The 24,050-nt window shown below is 44.5% G+C and overlaps 1 protein-coding gene across 3 annotated transcripts in view; it reads left to right on the forward strand.

Moving 5' to 3' along the window:
- The window catches only part of LRRC28 (leucine rich repeat containing 28), a 73,029-nt gene that overhangs the window by 30,344 nt on the left and 18,635 nt on the right, over window positions 1-24,050 (forward strand). For all 3 annotated transcript variants that reach the window (XM_088452691.1, XM_088452690.1, XM_088452692.1), the window contains 3 exons: window positions 1,130-1,167; window positions 19,427-19,564; window positions 22,847-23,053. In XM_088452691.1, coding sequence (XP_088308817.1) covers window positions 1,130-1,167; window positions 19,427-19,564; window positions 22,847-23,053 — 383 coding nt within the window. The remainder of the gene's footprint in view (window positions 1-1,129; window positions 1,168-19,426; window positions 19,565-22,846; window positions 23,054-24,050) is intronic.

Below are 24,050 nucleotides of genomic sequence, written 5' to 3' on the forward strand. Positions count from 1 at the left end.
CTGATTGGTTACTATGGGCCACATCACTTTTGTAACTCTACCCCTAAGTGTCTCTTCTCTGTGCCTGTGATATGTCTAAGATGCAATAGGTAAAGAAAAATATGGTAACCTACTCCCTTTTGGATCATCTCAGTGGTGCCATATGGCTTACAGACAACCAGTAAGTGAGAACATATCTCGATCTCTCTTGCCATGAGCCTGCATAAATGTTTAGTGCTGTTTGTCTGATGCTAAAGTACCTATGCAAGGCGAGATTGTTGCCTACATTAAAATTCAGTAGCCAGTGCCCTCTCTTCTCTATGCCATGACCCTGGCACTTTCACTGGAATGCAACTAAACTACTTGGGACCATTTATGCATGCAGTGGACTGAGCATGTGCTATTACTGTGTATTAGTGCAATTCCTTAAGCCACACCTATACACAGATAAAAACATCTTTCTAACACCTGAAACCTGTAGTAAAAATGGGCTTTTTAGGCATGTGTTCTTACTATTGCGCCCTAAAATCAAATTCACCATTAACATTTTAGGGGGAGATTAAGTCAGCGTGATGGCTGAGTTAATGAGGATTGGATAATTTTTCAACACCTGGCGATGTTGTTACTGTAATTAGCAGTGAGGTTGGCACTAATTACATACTGCCCTTAAGATGTGGCACAATCTGCTACGCATACTTTGTTGCACACTACCAATACAATTGTTTTAAAAGCGCGGCCGATGGAAATTCATTTTTACACCTGTTCCCAGTGTATATGTGAACAAGCTCTTAATGTGAACCTGTCACCTAAACCCTAAATGTGACCTACATCTTTTCTCAGCACTTTGGTTGTAAACCTCCGTACAGGCGAATGCTGTATTAAATGACGGGGCTACAACAAACACTTTGTGTAAATTTGACCAGGAATAAATAATGTTGCCCATAGACCGCAGAGACTACCATGTCATTAGAAAGCAGGAGAAATGAGTAATAGAGGGTATATAATTCAGCATGCTTGCATATTTCTAATGCACAACAAGAGCAGCAGGATCTGTCATTTGTCCTTGGTACTTGTAATGTAATGCCTGGAAATCATTGTCCTAGTACACATCCTTCAGGGTAACAGCTGTTCTGTTTTCTTTGTTTTCAAGGTATCTCCACTCAAATAACATTGTGTTTGTCCCGGAAGGTGAGTATCTCACTTCTAACAATATAGTTTGTCTGATACACAAATTGCTACATTATGAAGAAAAAACACGAATCCGGGATACACTCTGATCAAATGTGGGAATGTACTTTATATGTAACAGCCTATTAGACATTGTATGTACTGTTGTTAGCAAGCTGTGTGCAAACAGTGGTCTCTAATGATTTGTAAGTTACCTTTCTCCTTCCTGTTGTGGTTTTATTATATAAATCAGCAGTTCCCAAACTACGTGTGCTAACAGGAATGCCATGTGTGGTCCGGTCCCAAATCAGATTATTTGGGTCCGCAACTTTGAAGGCTGAGGCAGCACACTGCACGGGCTTTGCATTTACACAGGTTGCACTGCAGGCTGTGCATCCCTGCCCCTTCTTCCTCTTAACCTCCACTCCCCTCCTCCTCCATAGATTCCTTCATTTGAGTCCTGGCCAGCCCTGCAGAAGACACAGGTAAGTAGTGTCCCCAGTACCATCCAAAGCTCCACATCCTCTGTTGATGCCAGTACCACTATCACTGGGTAATGATATCAATGGGACCTTATTCCCTGCAATTCAATGCAGATCCTTTTGTAGAAACAATTTTGCCTTTTCTTTTCACAGCATTAATCCCCCATATTTCTTGTTAAGGATACACAGGATCTACCTTGGGGTATGTAGTTGGAGTGATCCATTGCACCAAGCAGCTTACAGCTTTGAAGCTCCCAGCATGCATAGGTACTCCTCCCTATATAGCCCGCCCCCAGCCACAGGCATTCAGTTTTTTAGTTTGGTGTGCGTGAAGTATCCAGACGCACTGTTTTAACAGCGGGACTGCCTAGGAATTCCCAGGCTTTTCTTTTATTGATTTACCTTTTAGTTATTTGAACTTCTGAGTTTAGCGGTATTAGGTGCCGAATACGACGCATATACTGCGACTCCTACCTCCGCAGATGCCGACATGCCAGTACCACTATATGCCCTGGGGATTTTCACGGGCCTCAGCGTGGCTGAGCTAGTGGCATCTCTGGTGTCCGGACTGCGATTGGATTCACAGAGATGGCAGGTAAGATGATTCCCCGTGGGGGGAATCATGCGTGAAGCAGTCCAGTCCTCCGATGTAGGAGACTCATTGGAGGCAGCTGCGGGTGAAGGTCTCGTTTAACGTGTCCTCATTAAGTCTGTCGGGGCCATATCGTCTGTCGCTGGGGACGGGTAGTAGACGCACTAGGTAGTGCCTACTACTGTGAGGCCAGCGTACCCGTGCCATCAAAATCGCAGCTCTGGGGAGATGGACACTCCACTGGCCGCTCCTCCCCCAACCCAGACGCAACTTCCATTTGTGGATTCCCGCATTTGGTTTGCTACTTCTGACCACCTTGTGTGTGAGACGCTCACAGTCCACCTTTGGTGCGCTGCTGAAAGCTGTTGGTCTCAGAGGTCAAGTCTGTCTCACTGTATACCTCTCCCCTGGGTCAGGTATATAGCACGCTATATCCTACCAATACCCCTGAGGGGCTGGTCAGTTGATTGAGTCCATTTGCATTAGCATTTTAATATATTTATGCATTGTATGTGACTGTAATGCTAGCTGCGGTATTTATACTGCCTTTTTTTTGTTTTCAAAACCGTCCGATATAGCAATCACTGTGTTTCTCCTCATGCCTCCTGAAGGTGTGTGGGATTTTTCATTTGTGTTAAGTCACATTGCATTTATACTTTTATCCTTATACCTGTTACACATTGCCATGTCTAAAGGTAAAGGAGAGAAGGATGTGCCTCCTGTGCTGTAGCAGGATTTTGTGCTAGATGGGTTGTGTAGTGTCTGTTGTAAACAACCACCTTTTCTATCTTGTACACCTGCACCAGCACAAGAACCACCCTGGGTGGCCTTTTGGTCTCAGGTTTTGTCGCATTTGGTGGACAGGGCCACAGCGGTGCGTGCTCCTGCCACGATATTGCCTCCTGCTATGGGGTACCCACAGCATTTGCATCCTTCTATGTAGATGTCCCCCATGAATCCCTATTGGTCTGATTCTACTACTCACTCTAGTCAGAGTATGCTGCCGTCTATAGCCCCTCAGCAAGTGGTGCAGGCGAATAGACCAGTGGCAGTAAAGCAGGGGCATATGAGGTTCTCTTCAGACGTTGCCGCAGGATTCTGACTCAACCTCCTCATCACACTCTGATACTCAGAGTTCTGGGTCGTACTCAGTGGAAGAAGACAATCAATCATCTTTGGATGTCCCCTCTCTGGAGAGAGTGGTTAGATCTGTCCTCAGATTTTGGCGGAACTTCCTCTATACTAAGACTCTGGTCTTTAGGTGTCAGAAGATGGGTAGAGATTATTTTCCTCAGTCTAAACAACTGACGAATCTCATGTCTGAAGCATGGTGTACTCCAAATAAGCATTTCTATGCTACAAGGAATTTAACCTCTCGATACCGATTTGCACTTGGTGAATGTAACAAATGGGAAGTTCCTCCATCGGTAGATTCTCATCTAACTAGTTTGATCAAGAGCTCTACATTACCCATTCCTGCAGCATCCTCATTAAAAGAGGTTACAGATAGAAAACTTGATAACTATTTAAAATCAGTGTTTTCATTATCTGGAACAAGAAAAATCCCTATATGCAGGCGCTAATATTCAATTGACTAAATTAATAGGGTACCAGTCCTGCAGCTGTGGGGGGTTGTGTCAAAACTCCCAAAGAAGTTCACTGAACTTAAGAAAATAGTATAAATTATTCACAGCACAAGAACTCAGTACCTTCAATAAAATATGTAAAAAATAAATTTAATATTGATAGAAAATGTTATATTGTATTAAACATATAAATGCAAAAAAAAACAGATTAAAGATCAAGACCAAAAAACAATACTGAATAGACAAAAAGTACTTGCATGCATGAATGTAAAATGAATCAATGGATGTAATCCGGGTGAGCTGGAGAAAAAATGCTTTCTGTCCTCACTGGAGGTCTCCTAGAATGCTAGTCCCGGAATGACAGTGTATCCCAATGTAGTGAATGAATCAGGTGTATAGCGCTAAAAACTGGATGCGCAATGGGAGAGTCCTGTAGATGGATCAGGGAGGGCTCGCACCTGAGTGATGAATGGATGTCCAGCAGCGTCCCTGCTCTCCAAGGAACAATGTAGATACCGAGTGTATCTCCAGCTAATCGGCCGATGCTGGTAGCGAGTAACACCGGTGTGGCTGTGGTCCAAGTGCGGCAGGTGCGGCGGTAATGTAAGCCGTTTAGAAGTCAGCACAATGGCAGAGACAGCCTGGTAGCCCGTCAGCCCGTGAGATGGGTCTATGCATGCGACAAGCAGGAGTAATATTCAATGCTCCCCAATAGATGAAGAATCCTGGCTGCTGGCAATGAAAAGCCGATGTATGCAGCCGTCAGCACTGGTAGGCAATGATCCTCATAAGAATGAATAGCAGCGGTATTGCCTGACGCGTTTCCCCGTGGCTCCTCCCACTGCTTCGTCAGAGGCATATACCGCTTTCATTATCTGGAGCTATTACCAGGGTAGCCAAAGCTATGGAAGAATGGATGAAGTCTGTGGAGGATAGCATTCCAAAATGCTACTAGAGAACAGCTGTCTTATCTCTGGCAGATGCAAGAAGCAGCTATGTATATGGGTGAAGCGGTCATTGATGCAGTAGGGTATTGGCAACTTCAGTTGCAGCTCGAAGAACCCTTTGGCTAAAAACCTGGAAGGCTATACAGGGTCCAAAAAGGCCCTGGAGTCTTTGCCTTTTGTTGGGAAGGTACTGTTTTGACCATAGCTGGATGACATAGTGTCTTCTCTGGTGACCTCTAAGTCTGCGGGGTTGCCATCTACAACTACTCCTTAGTATAGGTAGTCGTCAGCTCTGTCCTTTCACCCACAGAGTAGGGCAAAGGGAAAGTCTTTCTCTAGATGGGATAATTCCCACAGGAATCCGCAGACCAGGAAATCCTGGTCAACCAGAAGTCTTGCTTCCAAGCCAGACGATAAGCCCACTACCTGATGGGGCAAGCCTCTCCCCTGGGGGGGTCTCAGGGTTGGAGGCCGACTTCTACAGTTTTCTCATGCTTGGCATCAGACTACTACGGATGCCTGGGTTCGAGAGGTGGTCTCTCATGGTTACGCCATCACGTTCCTGAAGCATCCTTCTCAGAGGTTTGTGGGTACAACCCTTCTTTCAGACCTGGTCAGGTCTTTGGCCTTCCGGGAGGCTATTGGCACCCTCCTGAGGTCAGGAGTCATAATCCCCGTTCCTGTGACTCAACAGTGAAGGGGTTATTATTTAAATTTGTTTTTGATTCAGAAACCAAATGGGTCACACCTCCCTATCTTGAATCTGAAATCTCTCAACCGATTCATTTGTGCCCAAATTCCATATGGAAACCCTACGGTCAATGGCTGGAGATTTCATGGTCTCCCTGGACATACTAGATGCATATCTGCATGTTCCTATTGCACAATGATTTCTGAGATTAGTGGTAGATCAGCAACATTACCAATTTGAGGCTCTACCCTTCGGGCTGGCCACAGCCCCTCTGGTATTTACCAAGATAATGGCAGTCATGATGGCTTATCTCAGACGACAAGGATTCGGGATACTGCCATATTTGGATGACCTCCTGATACTAGCACAATCTCAGGAGATATTACAATGTCATCTTCAGATGACTATTGTCTGCCTACAAGAGTACGGCCGGAAAAAGTCTTCTCTTTCTCCAACTCAGCAAATGATGCACTTAGGGGCTCTGCTGGGCTCTCTGGGTCATAGGATACTTCTACCAGAGGACAAGGTTGTCACGCTACAATCTTGTGTGCACCGACTACTTTACAAGCAAGAAGTGTCAGCTCACTTGGCAATGCAGGTGCTAGGCCCCATGTTATCCACATTCAACATGGTGTCTTATGCCCAGTTCCACCCCAGGTCCCTGCAGCAATGGATTCTGTCTCATTGGGATGGTCAGTATCATCGGATAAAGTCTCAGATGATCCGCATTTCGCCAGAGGTTCGGCACTCCCTCGCCTGGTGGCTGCAGACGACTCTTCTAGACCAGGGTCGCCCGTTATGGGTCCCAGATTGGGTACTCCTCACCACGGATGCAAGTCTGCGAGTATGGGGAGCAGAATGCCATCTTCCAGGATTCTCTGCAATATTCATCCCAGGAGTCCTCAACTGGAAAGCGGACTTTCTAAGTCCTCAGGACATACACGCGGAGAATGGGCTCTTCATCCGGACATCTTTCAAATCCTGGTGGAGATTACCGGACATAGACCTCATGGCGTCCCGTCACAACCACAAAGTCCCCAGGTACGGGGCCAGAACAAGGGGCCCCTCAGCTGCCTTCGTGGACACACTGTCGGTGAGTTGGGATTTCAGGTTGGCATACCTGTTTCCTCCAATCTTCCTCCTTCCAAGGGTGTTCAGAAAGTTCAAGCAGGAAGGCGACAGGATAATACTAATAGCTCCTGCCTGGCTCAGGAGACATTGGTTCGCAGATCTGATGTGTCTATCCATACAGTCCACTTCCACTGCCTTTGCAGCCAGATTTGTTAGTGCAGGGTACCTGCCTATATCCGGATTTACCTCGGCTGGCTTTGACGGCATGGCTTTTGAGTCTTCAGTCTTAAAAGCGTAGGGTTTGTCTACTTCTGTGATCCAGACGATGCTAAGGACAATGAAGCCTGCTTTCTCCCACATCTATCACAGGAATTGGCATTCATTTTTTCTTTGGTGTTCCCACAGAAATTTTGACCCTAAGGCCTTCAAGGTCTTTCGCGAGTGCTTGCTTTTCTTCAGGCTGGGTTAGACTTAGGTCTTCGCCCTGCTACCTTGAGAGTTCAGGTTTCTGCATTGTCCGTTTGGTTCCAGCGCAGAATTGCTCACCTGCCAGATGTTAGCACATTTTTGCAGGGGATTCTCAGTCTGCAACCTCCGTGTGTCCCTCCGTTGGTGCCGTGGGAATTATCTTTGATTCTCAGGGCATTGCAAGTTGCTCCCTTTGAACCCTAGGATAAGGTGGACCTTAGATGGTTGACAGCGAAGACACTTTTTCTTCTCGCCATTTCCTCAACTCGCAGAGCTTCTGATTTGGCACCACTGTCATGTCGCTCTCCAGATTTGATTTTTCATCAAAATAGAGCTGTCCTCGGTACTAGAGCCATTTACCTTCCAAAAGTGGTGCCCTGTTTTCATATGAACGAGGAGATTTGTAGTTCCTACCTTTCAGTCTTCAGACCTTTCTAGGGCTGAAGCTTCCCTGGATGTGGTCCGAGCTCTGCGTATCTACGTGGATCGTACCAACTCAATCAGGAAATCTGATGCGCTCTTTGTGTTTATACGGTTTTCACAAACGAGGCTGGCCAGCTACCAAACAGTCTTTGGCTCGCTGGCTGCATATGACTATTTCTACGGTCTATACACAGGCTGATCTCCCTGTCCCGAACAAGGTGACAGCACATTCTATTCTGTCTGTGGGACCATCGTGGGCTGTTAGACATGGCGCCGAACAGTTGTGCAAGGCGGCCACTTGGTCTTCCGTCCATATCTTTTATCAAATTCTATGCATTTGATACTTTTGCCTCCCAGGATGCTTCCTTTGGGCGGAGGATTTTCCTCTCTGCTCAGGAGCGTCCTCACCCTTAAGGGAACTGCTTTAGGACGTCCCCAAGGTAGATCCTATGGACCCTGAAGAAGAAAATAAGAGTTATGGTATAACATACCTTTTTTAGTTAACTTTTTTTCTTTGCGGTCCATAGGGTCCACAGGGCACCCACCCTGAGGCACCTGGCCTCAGTTGGGCTCTGTTCCTTTCTTTTTGTATCACTGATTCCCTCTTCGTGTTTTGAGAGTGTTTCTTGGGTACATTGTACTTCCTTCTCCACTTTCTGTCTCTTGCACTTAGGCTTGTTTAGAAACTTAATGCCTGCGGCTGGGGGCGGGGTATATAGCGGGACCTATGCATGTTTGGAGCTTCAAAGCTGTAAGCGGTTTGGTGCAATGGATCACTCCAACTACATATCCCAAGGTAGATCCTGTGGAACTCAAAGAAAATTAGTTAACTAAGGTATGTTATACCATAACTTATTTTCTCTGTGTACGGTGGTGGTGGTGAAGGGGGGACTTTTTACAGGATGCGGTCAGAGTTCTGATAATCAGGATGCCGACGCTAAGGGTGCCGGCGCCGGAATCCCTACACCAGTCAGAATCCCGGTGCCGGCATCCCGACCGCCAGCATCCTGACCCTAAGTACTGGGGTTAGGTTCAGTGTGGGGGGGGGGGGGGTTAGGTTTAGACAGCGGGTAGGGCGAGGGGGAAGTTTGGGATACTGACCGACAGGTGTCTGTATCCTAACCCTGTCTGGTTGCTGGCGTGGGGATTCTGACTGCTGGGTTCCCGACCGCTGGCATCCCGTATCCAACCCATTTTTTACACTTTCCTGCACCAGATCCACCTCAGGCCTAGCCACAATGGGTCTGATTCTGGGCTGAATGCTATTCAGCTGTTCACGCAATTGAGCGATTATCGGTGGTCTGCGCATGCTTCCCAGCCGCACACGCTGTGAATGAATTGCAATCACGCCTGCTGTGTGGATTCACTCGCAATTGAATGACAGGAAGAGATCCTTATGTGGGTAGTTACGCGGAGTTCTGGCCAAATCGCAGGCGTGTCAGGGCTGTTACCTTGGCGTGTACTAGCCAATATCTGTGATCGCACACACAGAACGAACCTCCAGCGTCTCAATTACCACAGCTATTCTGAGTGACCATAGACTTACTTGAGCTGTCTGTGTTTTGTAGATCTGCGTACAACGCTCTCTTTGTGTACGCAGTTACGGGCAAATACGAGGGCTCCGGTGGGCGCCTCAATACAAAATCTGCCGACTGTTGCATTAGCATATTTTAGCTACTGCGATCCGTGAGTATTACCGTCCGTCTCTGAATCAGGCCTAATGTACACGAGTGCCGCAAAATAATCTGCAATATTAGTACATTACATTGTAACAGTCTTTTTGTATGTAGGTAACTTGGATGTGTGGTTGCACACATAGGAGGTTATAATGGTCGGAATACCATCACTTGTCTGATGATCAGCATTTCCTAGCTGGATTTTTTTTTTTTTTTTTAATAAATATCCCTCCCTTGGTCTAGGTGTGTTGTGAACCGAGACCGTTTGGGATCCACTGCTATAAATTATAAACTAAATTACAGCTAGTTTGCTCAGGAAAATCTTAGTGCAGGCTAAGGATTATAAGTAATGACTAATATCTATTGTATGGAACATGTGGCTCTCCAGCTGCTGCAGAACTACACAACCTAACATGCTCTGCCACAGTTTTAGCATTCCATCATAACAAAATTGTGTTGGGGCATGCTAGGATTTGTAGTTCTACAACAGCTAGAGGGCCACTCGTTGCATACCCCTGATCTATAATTCGTGAATGAGCTTCTTGTATTTCTCTAGCTTCAATTTCTAGTGTAACAATGAGGTAACTCCCTCTCTTTCTTTGCTACTGTATGAGTGTAGCTAGTTCTGTGTATTCTGTTATAAGCAAGCATGGATTGTATGACTTGCAGTGCACTGCTGTTAGGCCTCCTGTTTCCCACCAAAACCTTAGTGGATGTACTGGTAATTATTACTAGTGACTCTTTTATATTAAGTGAAATATGTTTGGGAGTATAGTGTATTGAAATAAATAATATCAACTTGCAAAAGGGGATGTTGTGTTCAACTTAATTCAAATAACTGTAGCGAGTAGGGTCTGATCACTCAGATTTCATTGTGAATCTGTATTGTTGCTTTTGTATGTTCTCTGTGGAGCTGATTCAGAGCCGCTCGCACGGTGTGTATACAAATTGCGTAGGTAGTGCTGTCGCACAGCAATACATTAGCACGCCCAGTATTCCTTAGAGCGATCACATAGTGTATGCAGACACCCACCAGCCTGTCTTAAGACGCCCACTTGTGCACGTCATTTCCAGGAAGGGTATGCAACCATCGGTACATCTGGTAACATCAGATGCGATCGCAGCGCTTGAGGTTGACCATACCCTGCCACAAGCACTGCGAGAACTTCAGTGTAAAAACAAGCCAGGTGACGTGTACGATGATGGTGTCTTATAATTATGCACACCTCTAAAACGCCATTGAGATGCTCAGGCACGCCTGCGTTTACACCTCCACTCCCCTGTGTTTAATGGCCAGCCCCTGTTACCACCTACATACGGCTTCCCCTGTCACTCACTCTGCTGGGCTGTCTATGTGCAGCGAGCAAATGCATTGTGAACTTTCGCTAAGGTATGCGCACGCGCACTGCGATGCATACACACTGCATACCATCGGCCGCAGCGAGCGTTTCCATTTTAGCGAGCGGGTCTGAATGAGCTCCTGAGTTCCTTATAGAACAGAACAGCAGGTTACACAAAACTCAGGACTATTTAATACTGCCTATTGCTACAGGCAGGGTGCAGTGTTGTCCACATATGGATATGATTTCTTAGAGAAAATCAATGTGCACCAAACAACTTAAAGATCACTTATACAGAAATATATTCCCAATCAAAAACAACCACAGGATTTAATCCAAATAGAATTTGTAATGTATTTCAAAATGTGCTAATGTACCCTGCATAGGACTTGAAAGTTCATATGACTATTTGATATAAATCAATGATGTGGTACGTACAGTTCGTTGTCAGGGATAAACCATCCAGGTACAAGTCTTTATTATTATTATTATTATTATTATTATTATCATTTATTTATATGGCGCCACAAGTGTTCCGCAGCGCCTTACAAAGTACAAAAACAAATTGTATAGAAGTGACTTACAGAACAATACAATACTGGTCATGGATAATATATATTGCTACATTAGTGACCATATCACCCTGATAAGCAACAGAGCATAAGCAACCAAGTGTTAGGTGCCCTAGTGGTGAGTAAGAAGTAAATTACACTATAGTAAGGAGAAGCACAAGAGGGTAGATGGCCCTGCTCGTGAGAGCTTACATTCTAAAAAGGTGGGGGAAGACAAACTGGGTTGACACAGATGGGGACGAAGGAGCATGTAGCAAGGAGTTAGAATGATAGCTGGAAGGCTTTGATGAAGTAGTGGGTCTTGAGAGCCCGTTTGAAGGACTGCAAACAGGTGGAGAGTCTGATGCGGAGTGGGAGAGAGTTCCAGAGGTGGGGAGCAGTGCGGGCAAAATCTTGGAGGCGGGAGTGGGAGGAAGTAATCAGCTGGCATGAAAGGCGGCGTGCATTAGTTGAGCGGAGAGGAGCGTGAAGGGAGATGAGATCAGAGATGTATATGGGAGAAGATTGGGTGAGGGCTTTGTGAGCGAGCGTGAGAACCTTAAATTGGACTCTGAAAGGGAAGGGGAGCCAGTGTAGGGCTTGTAGGAGAGGGGAGGCAGATGCAGAATGTTTGGAGAGGAAGATGAGCCGAGCAGCAGCATTAAGGATAGACTGGAGAGGAGAGAGATGGGATTTGGGGAGGCCAGATAGGAGGAGGTTACAATAGTCCAATATGGAGATGACCAGTGAGTGTATGAGGGTTTTAGTAGCATCCTGGGTGAGATAGGGTCTGATCTTAGAAATATTTTTGAGATGGAAACGACAGGACTGTGAAAGGTTCTGGATATGTGGTTTGAAGGAGAGGGATGAGTCCAGGATAACTCCAAGACAGCGCACCTTAGGACTAGATGAGATAGTTATTCCATCAATTGATAAAGAAATGGTGGGAAGTGAGGTGATGTGGGAGGGTGGGAAGATGATTAGCTCTGTCTTAGACATATTAAGTTTAAGAAATCGCTGGGACATCCAGGAAGAGACAGCAGAGAGACAGTTGGAGATACGAGTCAGAAGAGAGGGGGAGAGATCAGGGGAGGAAAGGTAGATTTGAGTATCATCAGCATAGAGATGATAATGGAGGTCAAAAGAGCTGATGAGTTCACCTAGAGAGGTAGTATAGAGGGAGAATAGGAGAGGACCAAGAACAGAACCTTGGGGAACACCTACTGTAAGAGGCTGTGGGGGGGAAGAGGAGTCGTGAGAGGAAACTGAAAAAGATCGGTCAGAGAGGTAGGATGACAGCCAGGAGAGGGCAGTTTCACGTAGACCAAGGGAGTGAAGGATATTCAGCAGGAGAGGGTGGTCCACAGTGTCAAAAGCAGCAGAGAGATCAAGGAGAATGAGAAGAGAGTAGTGGCCTTGGGATTTGGCAGCAAGGAGGTCATTGCTGACTTTTGTGAGGGCAGTTTCAGTGGAGTGGAGAGAACGGAAGCCAGACTGAAAAGGGTCAAGGAGGGAGTGGGAGGAAAGAAAAGTGGCAAGGCGGTTGTAGACAATCCGCTCAAGGAGTTTGGAGGCAAAGGGGAGGAGAGAGATGGGACGGTAGTTAGAAAGAAGGTTAGGATCAAGGGTAGGTTTTTTAAGAATGGGGGAGACAAGGGCATGTTTGAATGCAGAAGGAACAGTGCCTGATGAGAGGGAGAGGTTAATGAGGTGGGCAAGATGGGAGCAGGCTGAGAGAGAGAGGAAGCGGAGGAGGCGGGAGGGGATGGGATCAAGGGGAGAGGTGGAAGGGGGGGAGGACCGGATGAGGGCCATGACTTCCTCTCCAGATACAGGGGAGAAGGATGTTGAGTTGGTAAAGTTGATGGGGAGGGGTGACTAGGGAAAGGAGGAGGTGGAGAGCTGGGGGACTGGTTGGATATGATGTCCTGACGTATGGAATCAATTTTAGATGTAAAGTAGGTAGCAAAGTCAAGGGCAGTGACCAAGGAGGGGAGACGAGGAGGGGGTGGGCGAAGGAGGGAGTTGAAAGTAGTGAAGAGACGCTGGGGATTAGAGGACTGAGAGGAGATGAGGTTCTTAAAGTATGACTGTTTAGAGAGGGAGAGCGCAGCACTATAGGATGAGAGCATAAATTTGAAATGGAGAAAATCTGCCTTAGAGCGTGATCTTCTCCACTGTCGCTCGGCAGTTCGAGAACACTTTTGCAGGTATCTGGTGCATTTGGAATGCCAGGGTTGAGGAGTAGATCTGCGAGTGTGAATAGTGATCGCTGGGGCAACAGCGTCCAGAGCAGAAGTAAGGGAGGCATTGTATAGGGAGGTGGCTTGTTCAGGGCAGGAGAGAGAGGATAGGGGAGAGAAGCGAGTCAAGCAGGGAAGAAAAGGAACCTGTGTCGATAGTGTCAATGTTACGCTTAGTAATGGAGGCTTTTGGAGGTAGAGGAGGGGAAGGAGAGAGGGACAGGTTAAAAGAGAGAAGGTGATGGTCAGAAAGAGGGAATGGGGAATTGAGGTGGTCAGAAATATCACAACGGTGTGTGAATACCAGGTCAGGCACATGGCCACTCACATGGGAGGGTGAGGAGGTCCATTGGGAGAGACCAAGTGACGATGTGAGGGAGAGGAGTTTGGAGGCAGAGGATTCTGTGGGGATATCAATTGGAATATTGAAGTCACCTAGGATAATGGAGGGAAGGTCTGAGGAGAGAAAGTGAGGGAGCCAGGAAGCAAAGTTGTCAAGGAACTTGGAGGGAGGGCCAGGGGGACGGTAAATGACAGCTACTTGGAGGTGTACTGGGTGGAAGAGGCGTATAGCATGGACTTCAAATGAAGAGAATGTGAGGGATGGTTCAAATGGAATGGGTTGGTATGAGTAACCAGGGGATAGAAGGACCCCAACACCACCACCATGGCGACCCCCAGGTCGTGGGGTGTGGGAAAAGGTGAGGCCCCCAGAGGAGAGAGCTGCAGGAGAAGCAGTGTCAGAGGGTGAAATCCAGGTTTCAGTAATAGCTAGGAGATTCAGGGAGTTGGAGATGAAAAGGTCATGGGTAGGGACCAGTTTATTACAGACTGACCTGGCATTCCAGAGGGCACAGGATAGAGGGACAGAGTTTGTTGGAGAGATTTGAATGAGATTATCAGGGTTGCTATAGCGTGGGGGTGAGATTAATTTGGGGGATCGAGCTGAATAGAGTGTAGCGATGGTGCGGACTCCAGTCCTAGAAGGGGAGTCAGTAGAAGGTGGGCAGGAAGGGAAATTAATGATGTGTGGATGGATGTGGGGTAAAGTGACATGGAGAGGGGAGTGGGAGGAGGGATTAGCAGTGAGGTTGTAGGACCACTGTGGAGTATAATAGAATGAAAGTGAAGTAATGGGAGAAGATGTGGAGGAAGGTAAACAGAGGAGAGGAGATAAGGGGAAGAGGAAATGGAAGAGACAAGGGGGAAAGGATAAAGATGGAAGCAAGGGGCAGAACAAAAGATTAGGTAGACACTGAGTGAAGGTGGGATTTGAAGAAAACATGGTAATAGTAAGGATGATGTAAATAGGGGAAGAAAAGTAAAAAGTAGGAATGAAGACAGAATGTAGGAGAGAGCAGATTTCCAGAAACGCAAGTAATAGTGCAGTGTGGGAAAAGAGTCTGTACTGCAAAAGTTTATTATTGAGTATAAAAAAGTGGAGATTTGGTGGGAGCAGAAATTAAATAGTAAAATATACAGTGGTAGGAGCTAGATATAAGACTTAGAAAAAGAGCTAAGGTAAAAGTACATTATTATAGCGGTAAACTGACATAACACAGATAAGTATGCATTAGGATTATATGTAAAGCACAGAGCCAGCAGCAATAGTAGCAAGGGAGGCACAAGGTTTATGCAGCCACCAGACAGGGAGTTCAATAATGAAAGTCCTGGTTATGTATCCACAGGAGCTAGTAGTATGGAGACTGTGAACTCACAATTGTTCATTCCACTTTGTCCAATTAATGGTGAGGTTGTTGTTTGATTGTAGTTTGGTGGGTTTCCTTCTGTTTCACTGCTGTTTAACGCTAGTACAGCTCGGACAGGGACAAACAATTATAATGCAGCAAGAATATGCTGGGAGCAGTAGTCCTTTACCTAGTACAGCTCGGGCAGGGACAAACAATTATAATGCAGCAAGAATATACTGGGAGCAGTAGTCCTTTACCTAGTACAGCTCGGGCAGGGACAAACAATTATAATGCAGCAAGAATATGCTGGGAGCAGTAGTCCTTTACCTAGTACAGCTCGGGCAGGGACAAACAATTATAATGCAGCAAGAATATGCTGGGAGCAGTAGTCCTTTACCTGCAGGTTAGAGGAGACAGAAGGATGCGTCAATTCACAAGCAATTGCAGCTGAAGATATTATTCATAACGCTGATATAACGCCAATTAATCGATTTAAAAAGAAGTTGACACTTTTAAAATAGGACACTTCTAAAGATAGGGCACCCAGCCAAGGCTTAGTCCAGCCTTCAGAAACCAAACTGTTAATGATTGTGATTATATTATATACTTCTATAGCACCACCATATTACGGAGTGCTGTACAGAGAGTAATTAATCATTAACACCACTTCCTGCCCCATTGGAGCTTACAGTCTAAACTCTAACACGCGCATCTATTTTGACAGCAGTCAGTTTGCTTGTTTTCGGACTGTGCAAGAATATTGGAGCGCCCAAAGGAAAACATACATACTCCACACAGATGGGGTCAAAGACCATCAAACGCATTACCCCATCGCTGTGAGGCAGCACCATGCTCTTACAGTAATAATAGTATTGTGTGTGATCATTTTGTTTTTTTTACTTTAAATAAATGCTATGTAAAAGGCATATGAATCCATTCTGAATAGGCAATGGATATTATCCCTTATTAATGTGGGTGCATTCTGTTTTCTCTGTCACTTGCCCAAAAAAAAAAAAAATGTTTTTGACCAAAGTAGCCACAACTTACAGGGTGTATAGACCCTATATATAGACATAAAGTAACTTTCATATGTAAAATGTTAGCCCTCAGTGATAGTGTTCATGCTACAGGCTTGCAAACATGACAAAAAAATTTAAATATATCCTTGCAGGGTCAACTAAAACCAATCATAACTTTGCTTCTAATTGTGGTAAAACTCTCATGTTGGTCTTGTTTTGAAGCTAATGGACCATAGTTTTCATAAAAAATTGTTTTATATTTAAATATTGACTTATTGAAGGTCAAAGGACACATCCTGTAACCTTGAAATGTGGATTTAAAAAAAAAAAAGTCTTATATACTTAAATACAATCTCTTTGGTATAAGTTTCATTTTGGGAACAGGAGTTAAATAGAAAATAAAAAATTAAGTATGGTGGTTGAACCCTTCTTGCACTTACCATGCAACTGGCAAGTTCACACTTGTGCTCGCTCTCACTCCTCTCGCTCTGCGCTCTCTGTCTCTGCGCCGAGAGAGAGCGCAGAGAGACAGAAGAGAGAGAGCGCCCTCTTTCCACACTCGCTCTTTGCGCTCTTTCCAGCGTTGTGAAGCAGGGTGGGACCATGATGACCCGATTTTTCGGGAGGCTCCCAGCTCTTTCGGGAGAGTAGACAAGTATGATACTAGGGACTAAGATAGTTTATCTCAGAGGTTCCTAAACTCAGTCCTCAGGGCACTCTAACAGTCCAGGTTTTAAGGATATCCATTCTTGACCACAGGTGATTTAATTAGTACCCCAGTCAATTTGATTTATCCACCGTTGCTCAACCATGGATATCTCTTAAACCTGAACTGTTGGGGTGCCTGGAGGACTGCATTTGGGAACCTCTGTATTATATAAACTGTATTATATAAACCAGTTTATCAGTGAATAGTGGTAGTTTGATCAAGAGCATGACAAATGGATAAGTACATTAGGGCTCAATGCTGCATGCCATTTGATATTGAAGGGCATAGCAGCAGTAGAGAACAATTAAGGTGCTACCATGGATTATTAAAATATAGCCACATGTCAAGTGATCAAATGATTTGTTGATAACTGTAAGAAATGAATTAAAAGGGAATCTGTAACTGCTGAGGAAGGACTAAGCACATCAATTGATGAGGAAAGTGACACAGAAGTGGCAACATGCAGGACTGAATCAGCTTTGCAGTCATTAAATGACAGTTTAAGCAGTGTGGGGCATCACCTATCAAGATGAAATGAATGAAAGAAGAAAACTATTGCAAAAGTTATAAAAAAAAAAAAAAAAAAAGGATATATTGATATTCCAGCTGAAGAACCTGCGCCTGATAATTGTTTTCTACTGCTGCTGTCTCCTTTAATATCAAATGGGCTGCAGCACTGAGTCTTACTGTACTTCTTATCCATTTGTCACGCTCTTGTTCAAACTACCACTATTCACTGATAAACTGTATTAGGTAAACTCTCGTAGGGCCTGATTCAGCAGAGCACGCAAGTGCACCGCTGAACGCAGATTCCCAAATATCGGGAATCTGCGCATGCGCAGGTCCCATTCTGAAAGCGTGCAGAATAGGTGCTGCTCAATCACATTCAAGCCATTGAATGCCTCTGCCTGATTGACACGCAGAGGCATGTAAGTGGCGGTTGGTGTTCCCGGAAACTGGGGTGTGTCCACCCCGTGTTCTGGGAGTGGCCAGCCCAGAGACTGAATGGATGTACACAGTCTTCTGGGCTCGCAAGCCGGCCAGCCTGAGTAAGCTGAGGCTTACTAAGCTGCCCGACGACGTGCACCATCGCGACCACCGATGGTCGCGATGGTGATCCCAGCCTGCGACCGCAAATGCAGCAGGGGGTGTCATACATCTCCTACTGCATTTGCATTGTTGCAAGGTTCGCAATAGCAAGTCCGCCTGCGTGCAACTTTGCAATTGCGATCCTTGCTGAATCAGGCCCTTGGTCCCTTGTACCACAAGTTCTCAATGCAGAAGCTGCAGCCAGACTGCGAAGAACACAGTAGGGATGGCCATTGACCATCAATAGTTTACAAACATTGATTGTTTATTATCGATGGTCGATAGTTTTGCCATCGATTGCAAAGTGGAACCCATTGGGTTCTTTTCTGCTCATGACAGAGCTTAGCCCCGCCCCCTGGCTATCCGTTAAGCCCCACCACCTAAGTCGCGTCCCCTGATTTTTGATTAGTCTGCGGCTTGCCAGGCACCCGGAAGCGGTGGCCATCAAGTAGTGCAAACAATCGATGGTTCACCATAGTGATATTGTACCATCGATGGTGACAATCGATTGAAAAACAGTGATGGTCATCCCTAGAACACAGAGACACTACAAGACAAGTCTGAAATCGCCAGTTGCATGGTTAGTGCAAGAAGGGTTCAATTGCCATACTTAATATTTTTTTTTTATTTTCTTTTTTAATCCTGTTCCCAAAGGCTTCCCAAAATGAAACTTATACCAAAGAGAGATTGTATTTAAGTATATAACCTACTTTATGTACAAAAAATATTAAACATACACTTTTTTTTTTTAGATATTCAAGGTCATTGGTCACATCCTGTGATCTTGAAAAGTCAATATCTAAAACTATTTTTTTATTAAAACTATGATCTCTTTGCTTCAAAGCAAGACCAACATTAAAGCAAAGTTATGATTCGTTTTAGTTGACCTTGCAAGCATACATTTTTTTTTTTTCATATATGCAACCCAGTAGTATGAACACCGTGTATCACTGAGGGCTAAAATTTTACGTATGAAAGTTACTGTATGCCGTCTATCATTCTACCAAATTTCATGAAAATCTGAGACCTTTGGGTTGTTACTTTTTTGTTGGTGGTGATTTGGCATGGAACGACCCATACTGCTAATCCCATCCACCCCCTTATCAGTAGCAGTCACATGTTGATCAAGACGTGTGTGCAGTAGTTGACTTAATGTGTTGTTTTGAAGCTATACAGCTTAAATAGGAAAGTGCTTCTAGCTTTCTTGATGTATATAACAAGCAGAATTGCGTATACAGGTTGAATCTCCCATATCCAAATATTCCCAAATACAGAATGTTTTTAGCATGACTGAGATAGTGAAACCTTTGATTTTTTTTGATGGTTCAATGTACACAAACTTTAAGGCCCAAAATTATTAAAAATAAAGTATAAAATTACCTATAGGCTGTGTGTATAAGGTGTATATGACATACAAATGAATTTCATATATGAACACAAACTTTGAGCCACAAAAGTATTACCTGCAGACTGTGTGTATAAGGTGTATATGAAACATAAATGCATTCTGTGTTTTAGATTTGGGTCCTATTCATTATAGTATGCAAATATTCCAAAATACGGAATATTCTGTTATCCAAAATACCCCTGGTCCCAAGCATTTTGGATATGGGAGACTCAACCTGTAACTTATATTGTTCTTGGACTAATATGGCAACATAATATCCCTTTCATGACTGCTTGTTTCCTTTTCTCTCGGCAGCCATTGGTTCCCTGGTAAAACTACAGTCCTTGGACCTGAGTGACAATGCGCTGGAAATCTTGTGCCCTGACATTGGGAGACTTAAGTCACTACGCCATTTACGACTGACAAACAACCGTCTAAAATTCCTTCCTCCAGGTAACGTGCTACAGCAAATGTACTTGCACTTTTATTTCTCTCATATCACAAGGAGATTACAGAACCTCAAAGCAACCGGTTTCAGAGAGCTGTCATCTCTGTAAATATCTCTCACCGGGTATAGCTGTTTGTCTTTCTTGTAATAATGCGCTTTTTACAAGGTGACACGTTATGTAAAGGTAGTGAAAGGAAATGCTGTGTGGTTAGTACAGTAACTGTCCAGGTACAGTCTTCCTTCCTGGCAGCTCTCTTCATTCTGATACTCTGTACCTTAAGAGGACCGAGAGAGCGACTATAACATAATGGGGTTTGTGCTAAAGTGTACAAAATCTTTCCTTAGCATGTTGGGTTTTAACCACATAGCAGGTGCATTTTTGTAGTAAATGACTGAACAATAGCAGATGCTTAGTAAAATTAATATATTTTCAGTGAATGATGTCTTCTATAGAGCAGGCATTACGGCACACGCACAGCAGTGGCAGCCAGGTTTTCAGTGTTTGAGACTGTAGACTTAATGACCTTGCTGGTGCTATTGATGGGCAACATACTCTTATACATTGTTTTTGTGTAGAGGTTGGTGCATTAAAAACAGTGACGGATTTTCATAAGTATATTTAGAAAGTAAAGTCCCCCACCCACAGTGACTGCCTAGCGGTGGCTTCCCATTGGAAGTGCTCCCTGCTAATCACAGCCAGATAGGCAGCCTCCGGAGAAGATGTTTTCTCCCCCTGACACTGCCAGTCCGAATTGCAATAAGCAGAGCGTGCGCTTGCAATAGAAAGCCATGCCCCCTGCTATAACTGGAGTCCTACCTGGCTTTTAGGGGCTGAGGTTGATGCAGTCCCAAGAAGCCCGGGTTACTTGTCAATTTGTGGCATCGTGATACCGCGCATGGGCACAAGCCGGTTGCACAGACTGGCAGAGAGCTCAGACACCCCCTAGAGGTAACAGATAGGAGCCACAGCTGACTATAAGTATAGGATATACTAACTCCAGGAGCCCCACCAATCACAGGATGCTGCATCGCTCATTGTGTTATTTTATAATTTTATTTTTGTTCCCATCCATATATCATTCATTTGTTGTCTTAGCTTATTGGAAAGACAATACATGTTGGAAGAAACAATTGATATATAAAAGAAAAAAGCTCTTGGTTTGCAATCCTTACCTTGTAGAGCTCAGACTCTAAATAGCACAGTGATGAATTCAGTATGATTCTGTGTGGAGCATATAAGCCAGTAAGAGGCATTAGAAGCGATAGAATGGACCAGTAACACGTTGTAGATCATTATCCATGAGGCACTAAGTGACGGCAAATTCTCTGGTTTAAAGAAACAAATGCAAGTGCACACTCTAACCATGCTGAACCCAATAATATAACTGCTAAATAGCATCAAAGAGGTTCTTTGCATAATAATGGCCATAATGATGGGCCTGCCCACCGCATCCAGGTGACCTCTATCAGGCAGGTCCCTAACACTCCCATGGAACAAATATAGGGCACGGGACACCCCAGGCCAACCCAGCAGAACCGCCCCATGACATCACACTAGTGTGAGAGTTAAAGTGAGGGTTAAAGAACAATAAAGAAAGCCTGTGTATTAAGTCCTACCTAGTAGGAGGTTATAATAAAAAGTGTATAAAGTGCTACATATATAAAAAAAAAAAACTAAAAAAGTGTACATTATGATGCCATGAAGCAGTTCAGCCACACCAGCCCAGAGAGCCTCGCACCCAAATACCAGTCCCAAAACTGACACAGCATATATATATAATAGGTCTTACCAACAGTGTCCCTCATTAGATGTGCAGTCTTGGAGTGCAAGGACTCCTTGCTAATTAAAAACACCCAGGAACAGGTGGGAGGAGTCTCGTCCTTCCAGTGTACATACATACACAAAGTACAAATACATAGGGGGAGGGGCACTAGATTTTACACCCTAAGCACAATGTGAGGTGCTACCTGCTGAGACTTGTAGTGCTGCAAGCATAAAGAGAAAAATGCAAGTGCACACTCTAACCATGCTGAACCTAATAATATAATTGCTAAATAGCATCAAAGAGGTTTTTTGCATAATTATGGGCCTGCCCACTGCGTCCCGGTGACCTCTATCTATGACACTTTCACTCAGCTGCATTATTCCTCTACTCTAGAGCACAATTAAATACATTGGCAAGTCTTGAGGCCCTCCTCCTCCTCTTCCTGTACTGACCAAACCTAACAGCTCAGACCCTTACACCCCAGTATAAAAGCTTACTCAGAATCCCCGTCTAATGGGTGGGATTCTGTGTGTTGCAGCCAGTCAATCGAAACATAGCTATACTACTGGGAGTGGGCTGATTTTTATTTGAAGGAGGCGGAGATTGTGTGTGTTTGGGGGGGGGGGTGTGTCCTTTTTTTTTTTTTTCTTTCCCCCCCCCCCCCCTGGCTGAAGTTTGACAGGAGGTGGAGCACAAGGGGCAACAGTTTGTTGTTGTTTTTGTTTTGTTTTTTGCTGCTCTATATAAGAAAGAGGAATATTTCAAGTGTATATGTGTTTGGTAGATACACTCTCCATTTTTGAGGCATTACTTTATTAAAAAAGGCATTTGTATGAATTTTAAGACCTTTTCCCATTAATGTAATCTGTAATAAAAAAACGATGACGCATTTAATTTAGAGAAGTAATATGGAATGAAATTGAACTAAATGTAGATGGGTCCTCTTTAAAGTTTGGGCTCTAGCACTTAGCCTGGAGAAGTTATTACATGAGGGCCAGCAGTTACTATGTGGTGGTTTGTATATGCTGGTACAGTTACAGTGCTGGTCTTTAACTAGTGGAAACATTTTTGTGGCTTCTTATTTTTTTAACTAAGCGCCTACTTCCAAGCACACCCTGATCCTGCTGTCTAGGCTTTAAGTGAGTTGTTGCCTTTCGGGACATTTTGCTTATTTGAAGACTGAGTAAAATGTGCATTACTGCTAAAGTAAAGTTACCTCTAGGCTAATGTATCCTATGTTTTTTTTCCTCCTAAACTATATATTTTCCTTTTTAACTTGTTGCATCAATGATCTAGGGACTCTGTTACAAATGTCAGTGTTGCATATACTTTTTCTATTGCATTGCTCGATCTGCGAGTCTCTTAGACATGCAGCTGTCTGTAACTAGGTGTATGATGTCCCCTTTACGGAAGACTTTTTTCCAAATGGATTTTCCTTCTTCTGTAACTGACAGATGGATGTCTTTTGGTTTGTGTGGCTTTCTCATTAGAGTGACGTTGACAGTTGCTCTTTGTTTCTAGAAATTGGAAAGCTAAAAGAACTCCAGACATTAGACCTTTCCACAAATCATCTGGTCACTTTACCGGAGAAGCTGCACCTGTGCCAGTCATTGCAGTATCTGACAGTGGATCGGAACTTTCTGTGCAGCATTCCACGCCACCTCTGCCAGTTAGCCAGTCTCAATGAGCTCTCCATGGCTGGAAATCGCCTGGCATCTCTGCCTTTAGGTGAGTATACTGGGGAGAGACTGAAATCCGTTTCATGACTGTGTGCTGCAGAATCTTAAGGGACCACTGTACTTAAATACAAGCTTCCTTATGGAATGAAAATGGTAGCAATAGTATGTATGTATATCGTTTTTTGTTAACCTTCAAAATAAAATCTGAGGTAATTGAAATAGAGCTTTGGCCACGATGGAAACATTTTTCTAAGCATATCGGACTTCATGGGATTGTAATAGACTGCCGATTAGCAAAGAAACACATTTTTCTGGTGATTTGGAGGCTGCAATGCCAGATTGCCAGCAATGTGTGTTTGGTTTAAAACCCACACATCACCGGCAGCTTTGCCTATTCCAACATGCTTGTGGCAAGCCCTGTCATGCCCAATTTTAATGGCAGTCAGGGTATGCTAGCATTTGTAAACTCAAATACACCTGTTAAATAAACAAACATCGCTATATCCTCAGCATATCCCTCTCTTACCCATTTATTTCTAACCTATAGCCAAATAGTACAAGTAGAATCCACAATCTCCCTCTAGAATGTAAGTTCACATGAGCATTACTTCTCCTTTTCATTGTTCTTACTTCTGCTATATTTGACATTTATCAACCTTTTATGTCCCTTGTGATAACTTAGGGTCCACACATCTTTTCCGGTATAAATAAAAGAAAAGTTCTTTATTGTGAGCATACTGTAGAAAGAAAACAACAAACGCCTAGCCCCCATTTAGGGCACTGACTAACTTCTTCGCCCCTGACTAACCTTGGACAACTAGTCTGCAAATAAAGTCCAAAGTCTCTCTCTGCTTCCTGCAGAGTATCACAGGCTCCAGCCATGCTTTCACACCAAGTTTCTATTGTGGTCCTCCCTCCTGCAGGTATGGACACTGGCTTCTTAGCCTGCAGCTTAGCTGCTTCAATGTGACGGTCTGAGAGGTTTGTGGTCCTCCATGCCTCCTACAGGTCTGGACTCAGTCCCCCAATGGCTTGGCTTAGCTTCA

Source organism: Taudactylus pleione, unplaced genomic scaffold, assembly GCF_031769625.1.
Source record: "Taudactylus pleione unplaced genomic scaffold, aTauple2 ptg000556l, whole genome shotgun sequence".
Classification (NCBI taxonomy): domain Eukaryota; kingdom Metazoa; phylum Chordata; class Amphibia; order Anura; family Myobatrachidae; genus Taudactylus; species Taudactylus pleione.